The sequence below is a fragment of the Colius striatus genome, chromosome 26, assembly GCF_028858725.1.
Source record: "Colius striatus isolate bColStr4 chromosome 26, bColStr4.1.hap1, whole genome shotgun sequence".
Taxonomy (NCBI): domain Eukaryota; kingdom Metazoa; phylum Chordata; class Aves; order Coliiformes; family Coliidae; genus Colius; species Colius striatus.
Window position 1 is genome coordinate 3,790,597 of NC_084784.1, and position 9,471 is coordinate 3,800,067.

The 9,471-nt window shown below is 69.3% G+C and overlaps 4 protein-coding genes across 6 annotated transcripts; 2 read left to right on the top strand and 2 right to left on the bottom strand.

Annotated features, from left to right (window-relative positions):
- Positions 1-79: 79 nt before the first annotated feature.
- Positions 80-1,705, top strand: ORMDL2 (ORMDL sphingolipid biosynthesis regulator 2). Of its 2 annotated transcripts, none has more exons than XM_062015538.1 (4): positions 80-159; positions 605-779; positions 943-1,094; positions 1,297-1,705. In XM_062015538.1, the coding sequence occupies exons 2-4, from the start codon at positions 606-608 to the stop codon at positions 1,430-1,432; spliced, it is 462 nt and encodes a 153-aa protein (XP_061871522.1). In that variant the 5' UTR covers positions 80-159; position 605; the 3' UTR covers positions 1,433-1,705. The 2 variants fall into 2 exon arrangements, with proteins under 2 accessions (XP_061871522.1, XP_061871523.1); XM_062015539.1 differs by having other exon boundaries at positions 82-159; positions 593-779.
- Positions 1,706-2,178: 473 nt separating this feature from the next.
- Positions 2,179-5,075, bottom strand: DNAJC14 (DnaJ heat shock protein family (Hsp40) member C14). Its single transcript, XM_062015534.1, has 7 exons — positions 4,836-5,075; positions 3,430-4,636; positions 3,233-3,339; positions 3,033-3,152; positions 2,763-2,923; positions 2,583-2,685; positions 2,179-2,468 (listed from the first exon to the last, which is right to left on the bottom strand). Exons 2-7 carry the CDS (start codon positions 4,579-4,581, stop codon positions 2,240-2,242), a joined length of 1,872 nt encoding a protein of 623 aa, XP_061871518.1. The 5' UTR covers positions 4,582-4,636; positions 4,836-5,075; the 3' UTR covers positions 2,179-2,239.
- Positions 5,076-5,248: 173 nt separating this feature from the next.
- LOC133627949 (transmembrane protein 198-like) lies at positions 5,249-7,548 on the top strand. 2 transcript variants are annotated; one of them, XM_062015537.1, is made up of 5 exons: positions 5,266-5,333; positions 5,678-5,808; positions 6,139-6,714; positions 7,002-7,147; positions 7,216-7,548. In XM_062015537.1, the coding sequence occupies exons 2-5, from the start codon at positions 5,688-5,690 to the stop codon at positions 7,315-7,317; spliced, it is 945 nt and encodes a 314-aa protein (XP_061871521.1). In that variant the 5' UTR covers positions 5,266-5,333; positions 5,678-5,687; the 3' UTR covers positions 7,318-7,548. The 2 variants fall into 2 exon arrangements, with proteins under 2 accessions (XP_061871519.1, XP_061871521.1); XM_062015535.1 differs by having other exon boundaries at positions 5,249-5,808.
- Positions 7,549-7,733: 185 nt separating this feature from the next.
- On the bottom strand, positions 7,734-9,446 carry PYM1 (PYM homolog 1, exon junction complex associated factor). The gene is made up of 3 exons (XM_062015528.1): positions 9,326-9,446; positions 8,979-9,072; positions 7,734-8,549 (listed from the first exon to the last, which is right to left on the bottom strand). Exons 1-3 carry the CDS (start codon positions 9,354-9,356, stop codon positions 8,048-8,050), a joined length of 627 nt encoding a protein of 208 aa, XP_061871512.1. The 5' UTR covers positions 9,357-9,446; the 3' UTR covers positions 7,734-8,047.
- Positions 9,447-9,471: the final 25 nt, after the last annotated feature.

Genomic DNA, 9,471 nt, shown 5'->3' on the forward strand with positions numbered 1-9,471 from the left:
ACGCCCTCTACTCGCTATTGGCCTATCTGCCCGAGGGGGCGGGAAGGTGCTGAGCGACAGGCGAGACTACCAATCGGAAGAGGGAACTGCGTGAGGGCGCTTCCGGGAGACGGAGCCCGGGGCCGGGCAGGGACCGGGCAACAGCCGCAGAGCCGCCGGGTAGGGCCGGGCGGGAGTCCCCGGGGCCGGGGGTGCGGAGCGGGACCAGGGGACTGGGGAAGGGGGGTACAGAGCCAGGCCAGAGGGAGAGGGGCCAGGTCGGGTCGGGCCGAGCGGGAAGAGGCGTCACGGGCCGTGGGGAGGTTTCGCGGCCCGGCCGTGCCGTCGGGCCGAGAGCCGGGCTCTGGCGGGCCACGGGAGGCGTTTTGCCTCGCTGCCCGGTGAGGACGCAGAACGGGGCCATTCTTCCCTCGTTCCCAGCGGTTCCGCGGCCTGGGCCGAGCTGTTTCCCCTGTGCCTGTGTCCCAGCCCGTAGTGCCGCTAGCCGGGAGCAGCGGGGGTGAGGGGTGCTGCAGGGACACCGGGGGCCCGGAGCCCCGACCGCGCAGGGACTGTGGATATTTGAGTTTTCCCCTAACTCTGCTCTGAGGAGTTTGTGCCGCAGGATGAATGTCGGCGTGGCGCACAGCGAGGGGAACCCCAACACGCGGGTGATGAACAGCCGGGGCATCTGGCTGGCGTATGGCATCTCCGTGGGAGTCCTCCACGTGGTTCTCCTCAGCATCCCCTTCTTCAGCGTTCCCATCGTCTGGACGCTCACCAACGTCATACACAACCTGGTGTGTCACAGCCCTGGAGCTAGGGAGCAGCGGGCCAAGGGTAGGGCCGGGGTCTGCGGGTGTGAGCTCAGGAAGCAGCTATGAGGAGGCACAGAGCATGTTTCTGTCCCACAGCACACCATCTCAGGCTTGCTTTACACTTCCTCTCTCTTGAAACCTGCAGGTGATGTACTTGCTGCTGCACACAGTGAAGGGGACCCCCTTTGAGACCCCAGACCAGGGCAAGGATCGCCTCCTCACACACTGGGAGCAGATAGACTATGGGATGCAGTGCACCTCGTCACGCAAATTCCTCAGCATCTCCCCCGTGGTTCTGTGAGTGCTGCCCAGCAAAGGGGGAATGGGGGTGCACACGGGGAGCACCAGCCTTGACAGCATAGCGGCCCCAGTACAGTGGCCGGGAGGGACCCTGGGTACAAGGTGCTGTTTTGAGCCAGTGAGGCACCTGAAATTCCCCCAGCAGGGGGGAGGGGGCAGGTGACACACAACTCACCCAGGGTCTCCCTCTCTCCCTCAGGTACCTCCTCACCAGCTTCTACACGAAATACGACCCTGTGCACTTCATTGTCAACACAGCCTCCCTGCTCAGTGTCCTCCTGCCCAAGCTGCCCCAGTTCCACGGTGTGCGGGTCTTTGGCATCAACAAGTACTGACGCCCGGAGCCAGGGGATGGGATACTGCAGCCGTGGTGAGCGTGAGGAGCACGGGGCAGGGGCCACTCTGGCTTATAGGCAGGGTTTTAGGCATGTTCCTCCATCTCTGGGGGCTCCTGGCTGGGGCTTTATCTCTTTGGTGAGAAGTGCAGCCAAGCAGGTGTGTCATGCATTTCCTTTGCGCAAACCTCCAGGAAGTACCTCACCCCACACAGCATCTGCATCGCTTCCAACTGTACTTTTAATTTAACAAAAGTGATGAGAGGCACACAACTGTTTCAACTGCCACTGCTCTGGCTCAGGAATACAAACAGGGCTGGGAAAAGCACTGGTGTCCTCAGGACACTGTCCTCCACCACAGGGGATGAGGGTCCCTCACATAAAACAGGCAGTAAAAAGCAAAACTGGCAGAGCCAGAGGTGTGGGGGCCAGGGGGTGGCACCAGGGTGTCCTGGACAGCCCATGGATGGGGATGTGTTAGAAACCACACATGGTAACAAAGAGGCAATAAATGGGTAAAAAGGAACCTGCTGCTTCAAAAATAACACAGACAGCGCTGGCAGAGCCAGACTGGTCCCAGCACAGCCAGGGGCAGCAGGTCCCTTTCCTCCCGGTGGGGTCTGTCCCTCCCCATCCCACCCCCCTGGGGCACTTTGGCACAGCTCCTGGGGCCGCCGTTGGCCACAGCAGCCCCCAGCATCCCTGGGTACTTTTGAATCTAGAGATTATATTTTAAAAAACAAAGGGAAAAGAAAAATAGACATTTTATTGTGAAGAGCCCTTTGGTGGTGCCAACCCCGCCAGCCCTCAGCGCTGCAGCGGCCGCCGCACCTTCTTCCGCCGCTTGTGCTTCACGTCCCCCTTGGGGGCAGCAGCCTCGGCCCTGGGGGGGCCTGCGGGGGGAGGAGCTGCCGTTGGGGGGGTGGGGGGCGGCGGGAAGGGCCCCTCGGGTGCCACCCCAGGGCTCCCCTGGAAGACACGGGTGAAGAAGTCCTGCAGGTCAGCAGCCGAACTGGGGCTGCCCTTGGAGGCGCTCCTGTGGGGGACAGGGGCTGCTTGAGGGGGCCACCGGAGCCCTCGGGTCCTGCCCCTACGGGGGAGGGGGGGGGCAGAGAGCCCTTTCCCATCACCACGCCCTGCCAGGACCAACCTCTGCCGCCCACTGGGCCCAGAGCTCCTGGCACCGAAGGAGATGTGGTAGGGGACGCGGTGTGTGTCCGGGGAGATGCCCACGCGCTGGCAGCCAGCCCACTCTGCCGAGACACAGCTGCCAGTCACACCGCGGAGCAGCGGCTGCGCAGGGTCTGGGGCTGCAGAAGGGGGCACCCACCCGTGATGTCGTAGATCTTGCCCTCCATCATGGCGAAGTAGGTGATCTTCAGCCCTAGCAGACTGGACTCAGCCCAGAAGTCGCCCTCCTCAGCAGGGTGCAGCCCACCGCACTCGGCGCAGTACCGGGCATTAAGGGGGTCTCGGTCCATCTCGAACCTCCTGCAGCAAGGGCAGGAGCGGGTAACCCCCATGGGAATGGCGCCAGCTCCATGTGCCCCCCTCTTTGGACCCCCCTCCCCCAGCTCCCCACTGCAGCCCCAGGACGTACTTGTGCTTCCCCTGGCACCTGCTGCACATCATGGTGTTCATGGCCTCCCTCAGGTCGTCCTGCAGCCGGCTCAGGAATTCACTCACTGACCTCGTCAGCTCGCTCTCAGCCATCCGCTTGCTGCGGGGGGCAAACCCAGGGTCAGACCGTGTGCCTGGGGCCGCCCCCAGACCCTCCTGGTGCCCCACATCATCACTCACATCTCGTACTCCTTCCGCTTCTCGGGGTTGCTCACCGTGTCCCAGGCTGCCCGCAACACCTTAAAAGCTGCCTCTGCCCTGGGGTGCTCGTTCTTGTCCGGATGGACCTGAAAGGAGCAGAAAACCTCAGCACCATGTCTTGGGGCCCGGGGAGGGGGGAATCCCTTCAACCCCTGGAGACGCTGATGCCCGCGTACCAGCACTGCCAGCCGGCGATAGGCCTTCTTCAGCTCAGCCTCTGACGCTGTTGCCTCCACACCCAGCACCTGGAAGGGGTTCAGCTCCTCCTCGGGCCTGTCTGCCATGGCCAGCAAGCGGGACAGCTCCTCCTCGGAGCTGGCACCAGGAACCACACCTTCGGGAACGGGCCCTGCGTCCCCTTTCACAGCCATCCAGGAGGGAAATCGCCACCTCCGCAGCCAGCCCCACAGCCGCTGGCACGCCTGGCTGTCCCCGAGGAACCCCCAAGTCCAGCGGAGCGCGGCTGCATCCAGCAACGCCAGGAGCCGGCTCCCGGCCAGCTGCCCCGCGCTGGCAGCCAGCGCGGCCGTGCCCAGGCGCCAGCAGAGCCGCAGGCTGCCCAGCAGCAGCATGAACAGGAGCAGCAGCAGCGTACAGAGCATCCAGAGCAGGCGGAGGGCGAGTCCCGCCCCAGCCCGCAGCCACCGCGCCGCCTGCAGGGAGCCGCTCCGGGCGCGCCGGCCCAGCCGCCGGCCCCAGCTCCGCACGCCGGCCTGCGCCGAGCCCAGGTCGCAGGCACCGAGGCGGCAGCAGGAGCAGAGCAGCCACCCGCTGGCTTCCGTGCCCAGCCGGCGTGCCTGGGCCAGCAGCCCCCGGCAGCCGCGCAGCTCCTCCGCGGGCCCCGGCGGCTCCGTCCCGTCTCCGCGGCTCCTCTTCCGCACGGGCCGGTGCCGCTTGCTCTCGCGCCGGGCGCCCTCCTCATCCTTCGGGGCCGAGCGATGCCTCTGCCGCCTCCGTGTCCTGCGGGCCCCTTTCCCCGTGCCCTCCTCGCCGGCTCCATCCTCCTCGCCCTCCTCCTGCGCGGGGGGCTGCGGCGGCCCCGGGGAGGCCTCGGCGCGGCCGCCGCAGCTCCGGCTGCAGGACACGTCCTCAGCTGCGGAGCGCGGGGGCGCGGCCGGTTCCCCCCGGCAGCGGCACCCGGGGCTCGGCGGCGGCTGCTCACGCTCGTTGTCGTCCTCCTCGTCCCCCGGCGGGCGGCCGCAGCTCCCATTCCAGGCCGCGCTGCTTCGCGCCAGGCGGCCGCCGCGCGCTCCGTCCCCGGGGCAAGGCCGGCTCCAGCCGGTGCCGGCGGCTCCCGCGGCCGCTTCCCGGTGCCGCGGCTGCTCCATGGTGGCGGCCACGCTGGGCCGGGTCGGGCCTATGTCACGGCCATCGCGCCGGGCCCTGCAGGAGCGCGGAGTCAGCGCGGCCCTGACCGGCCCCGGAGCTTCCCCACGGCGGCCCCGGGATTCCCCCACCCGGGGGCGACTTTAGGCCGACTTCAGGGTATTTGGCCCCCAAAGGCGCAGCTCCGCCGGCGCTCGGGGCCGCGCTCGGCTGCCGTCCGCCCCGGGGCTGGGGGGGGGAGGAGCTCGGGACTCACCGCGCCGATGCTGGCGGGAGCGGGGGGGGGGGGTCGCCGCCGCCTCCCGCCCCCCCCCAGGTCCCTCACCCGCAGAACTTCCGGCTTCCGCCCGCCCGCTGCCGCCACCGCCGCCGCTTCCGGGGGTGGAGCCGAGCGCGCAGCGTCATGGCCGCGCCCGTGGAAGGGGCCGCGCCCGCCCCGCCGCGTCCCGCGCTGACCCCGTCACGAGCCGGGCACAAAGCGCCTCTGTCCCTCGGCGGCGGCGCCCGCGGGCTGCGGCCCCGCTCCGGCCCCCGCCCCGCTCCGGCTGCCCGCAGCTCACCCGCCCCCGCAGCCCCCGCCCCCCGCCTCGTGGCCCCGCCCCGGGCCGGCGCGGGACCCCCCGGCCCCACTCCCCGCCCGGTCCCGCCCCGCGCCGCCCCCAGCCCCGCTCCCGGTGGAGTCTTGGCTCCGCGGCGGGGCCAGGCCCGATCGCGACCCCCCCTCCCCCCCCACCCCGATACCGGCAGCGAGCGGGTGAGTCCCGGGGCGAGCGGGGACCGAGTGCTTCCCTCCAACACCCCGCCCCGGCCCGACCCCCGCTCCCGCAGCTCGCTGCTCCTAGCGAGTCCCAGACCCTTTCCCCCTCCGCGCCGCGCCCAGCCTTTCCACTTCCCCCTTCGTCGCCCGCGCAGCTTGCCACAGACATCCCAGTCCCCACAGCCCAGTTCCCCTCAGATGTGTTCCCCCCGTGCCCCGCGGCGCCGCTGCCAGATGTGGGTGTGGGGAGGGGGACGCTCTGCCACCGCCCGCAGGGCCCGGGGCGGCGGAGGGGTCGGGGGCTGCGGCGGGCGGGCTCAGTAGCCCCCCGCCTCCCCCAGCCCCCGGGCAATGGAGCCTGGAGCCCCTTCCCCACCCCTCTGCACCCCGGAGCCCCGGCACCCCTACGAGCCCGTCCCCGCCGCCCTCTGCACCGTCGGTGCCCTCTTCGGCGTCGTCTGCAGTTGCTTCGGTGAGCACAGCATAGGGCCGGGGGCCCAGGGAGGTCAGAGCGGGCGCAGCATAAGGGGCTTCGCAGGGCTGGGGAATGAGGAGAGAGGTGTTGTGGGAGGGCCGGCCATGGGGCGCACTGTGGGGCCCAACCAGAAGGGATGGTGCAGGGGACACCACTGGGCGTGGCTCAGAGGGCACGGCCCAATGGGATGGTGTGGGGCACACAGGGGGATGTGTCTGGGGGGACAGCACATGGGGTGCCGTGAGGCACAGCCAGAAGGGATGGCGTGGGGGGCACTGCGGGGCACAGCCAAGGTATCCCCTGGTGACACCCCTGTGCTGGCACCAGGGTATCGCTGCTTCAAGGCCATCATGTTCCTGTCGGGGCTGCTCTTTGGCTCCGTTGTCATCTTCCTCCTCTGCTACAAGGAGCGGGTGCTGGAGACGCAGCTGAGCCTGGAGGCCAGTGCAGGCATTGCCCTGGGCATCGGGCTGCTCTGTGGGCTGGTCACCATGCTGCTGCGCAGCGTTGGGCTCTTCACCACCGGGCTGCTGCTGGGGCTGCTGCTGGCCACAGCCGCGCTGGTGGCAGCAGCGCCGGTGCTGCCTCCGCCGAGCCCCTGGGTGCCGGTGGGCAGCCTGCTGGGGCTGGCACTGCTCTGTGCCCTCTTGGCCCTGCAGTGGCCCAAGGCTCTGACCATCCTCTCCACTGCCGTCTTTGGTGCTGCTGTCGTCGTCGTCTGCATCGATTACTTCGTGGAGGCGCTGGCGCTGCTGCTCTACGTCTATGACCGTTTGCGGCTGGCACCGGCGCAGCCGCTGTGCTGGCCCAGTGGGGCGGTGCTGGGGGCCTGGCCGGCGCTCAGCCTCCTCGCCATCCTGCTCCAGTGGAAGCTGACGGCTGACGGCATCTCCCACACCAACGGTGAGGGGCCAGGGCAGCGGGGAGCCCCCTTCCCAGGCAGCCCAGGAGGTGCAGAGCAGTGGCAGCAGCTGGGGGGTGGGTGAGCAGGAGGGATGTGAGAGGGTTGAGGCGAGGATGGGACTGGGAAGGAGCGGGAGGATGGGTGGTGATGGGCCAAGAGCGGAGCTGTCAGTGAGGAGCGCTGTCAGGGACAGGGTGTGGATGGAGGTGTCACTGATGGGGACGGGGCATGGATGGAGGTATCAGCAGCAGGGGTGTGTGCAGGGCTCAGCGCTTGCTCCCTGCAGTCATCCTCAGCCGGCGGCAGAAGCGGCTGCAGCTGCTGCGCATCCGGCAGAAGGCCCAGCGCCGCCAGGATCCGGCCCCCTGCCCAGGCACCTACCGCCGCAAGCCGCCCCCCGTGCAGCGCTACGCAGGCGACGTGCTGGCCCCGGTGAGTCCGTGCCCGGGGGATTCTGTGTCAGCAGCCGCGGGGCCACGCTGACCCCTGTGTCCCGCCAGAGCTACATCCGGAGCCTGCGGGACCAGCAGCAGCAGAGTGGGGCCGGGCCGGGCCCTGCTGTCGCCTGCGGCCCCACTGCAGCCCCCCGCCACCAGCCCTGAGCTCCCACCCCCCCACCGATGTGCCTTGGGCCCCCCTGGGCCCCCCCCACGATGCACCTGTCCCCTGAAATAGGCAAATGAGATGCCCTCTGCCTCCCCCTGCGGAGTGTGGAGACAAGGTATTCAGGGCATATGGCTGTTGTGGACACCCCCATGTCCCCTGTCCCCCCCAGAGGGGAGAGCCCAGAGACAGCCCTGGGAGACCCCTTGAAAATAAAGCCTGACTTTGGTTCCTGTAGATGCTGCCCAAGCCTTGTCCCGCTCCCCAGCGCCGTTGTGGCTCCTCTGCTGGGGCAGGACATGGGCTCAGCACCCCCATTGCTGCCAAGAGCAGCTCAGCAGGCCCCTGCCTGGCCGGGGAGAGGTCCAGGCTGTGCCCTCTCTCCCCACCCCATCAGGGAAGGACAGAACAGGGCTCCTGGCACCGGGTCACTACTGACATTTTATTCTTGGGTGGGGTTTAAAAATGAAGGAAGAGTCCACAACACACAACATGAGGGACTGGGGAGGGGGGTGGCTGCAGCACCCTGATGCACCACAGCCCCCCCAGGTAAAATAAAACCCCTCAGCCAAAGCAGGATGGGTGCTGGGGAGCAGCCGGGTCTGTGACACTGACAGAGGGGAACAACCGCCCTGTTAAAAACCCCTGACAGCACCAGGCCCCAGGGTGAGCGCTGGGCCCGGCCAGCCTGTGGGCCAGGGGCACCCCCACCCCCCCCCCGCCCGCCCCTCACGAGTCCAGCTCCCGCAGTTCCTCCTCCAGGGCTCTCCTCCGGCCCAGCTTCTCCAGCTGCTCTTTCGTCGGCTGCTTGATCTCCCCCGAGTCGAGCCGCTGCTGCAGCTCCTCCACCTGACGCAGCTTCTTCTTCAGGTTCTTGATCTTCCTGCTCTTCTCCGCGGCGGCGGCTTCCCCGTCCGCGGGGGCCCCGGTGCCGCAGGCCGGCTGCGGTACAGCCACCCCGCTGTCCCCCGGAGGGCCCTTGTCCCCACCCCCCGACAGAGAGGCTTTGTCCAGTGCCTGGATCAGTTCGTCCGTGTCCCGCTCCCCCTTCTCCTGCTGCTGCTTCCTCTTCTCTTTGCGTTTCAAGTTCCTTTTGGCAGTCTTGGACAGTCCCACCTCGCCGCTCTCCGCCCTGCCGGGCTGCTTGCCGGGCTGCGCGGGGGCCTCCAGGCTCAGCCCCGGGGGCAGCTCGGGTTTGCTTTTGAAAAACTTCACATATTTATTCTCGTACCTGCGCGGAAGGAGAGCCCGTGGAGGCGCTTTTCCCCGACGGCCCCACTGCCAAAGACCTCCTGACCACACCCCGGGAACAATCGCTGCCTCCGACCCCGCCACGGGCTCTGCCCCTCCGGCACGCAGCGGCCGCCCCTGAGCCCCGCGCCCCGGCGGTGCCTCCGTGCTAGCGGGACGGCCCGGGGCCGCGGCCACCCCGAGGGGATGGGGACAGGGGTCGATACGTACCGGCGGGACACTGCTTATGGGGGAAGGGTGAGGGGGTCGGAATTGCTCGGGCACCTGGAAAGAGACTGAGACCTCAAGACAGACCCCCGACGCGCGCAGCCCTCGGCCCGGGGCAGTTCCGCTCCCCTCTCGCGGCGCGCAGACCCCCCCGTCCCCGGCCGTGGGACTCCCCTTTCCCCGGGCCGCCCGCGTCACTTACACCGGCACCTCCTCCTGCGGCACGTAGCCCTCCTTCACCCGCCGCTGCTTCCGCCAGGTGCCGTCGGGCCGCTGCGTGGACGCGATGTACTTCCCTGCGGGGGCGAGCGGCCGTCGGCGGGCGGCGACGGGGCACCCCGCGGCCTCCCCACCCCGCCACGGTGCCGGGACGCTCCCGCTGCGCCGCGGGGACCCCGGGGAGCTCCCGGACAGCCCACGCGCCCCGCGGGGATTTCCCCCCCCCCCCGCCCCTCCGCCGCGGGGCGGCCGCCGGGCAGGGCCGCGGGTCCGGGCCCCGCCGCTGGGCCCCGGGGCCGCGCGAGCCCCGCCGGGCCGCGCCGCACTCACCGGTCTCGTCCGTCACATAGGGAGTCGCCATCTTGCGAGCGCGACACACTTCCGGTCTCCAGGCCCCGCCCCGGAAGTGATAACACAGCCGGGCGTGGCCGCCGAGGCGGGAGGGAGCGCGGCGGCCATGTTGCTTTTAAGGGGGC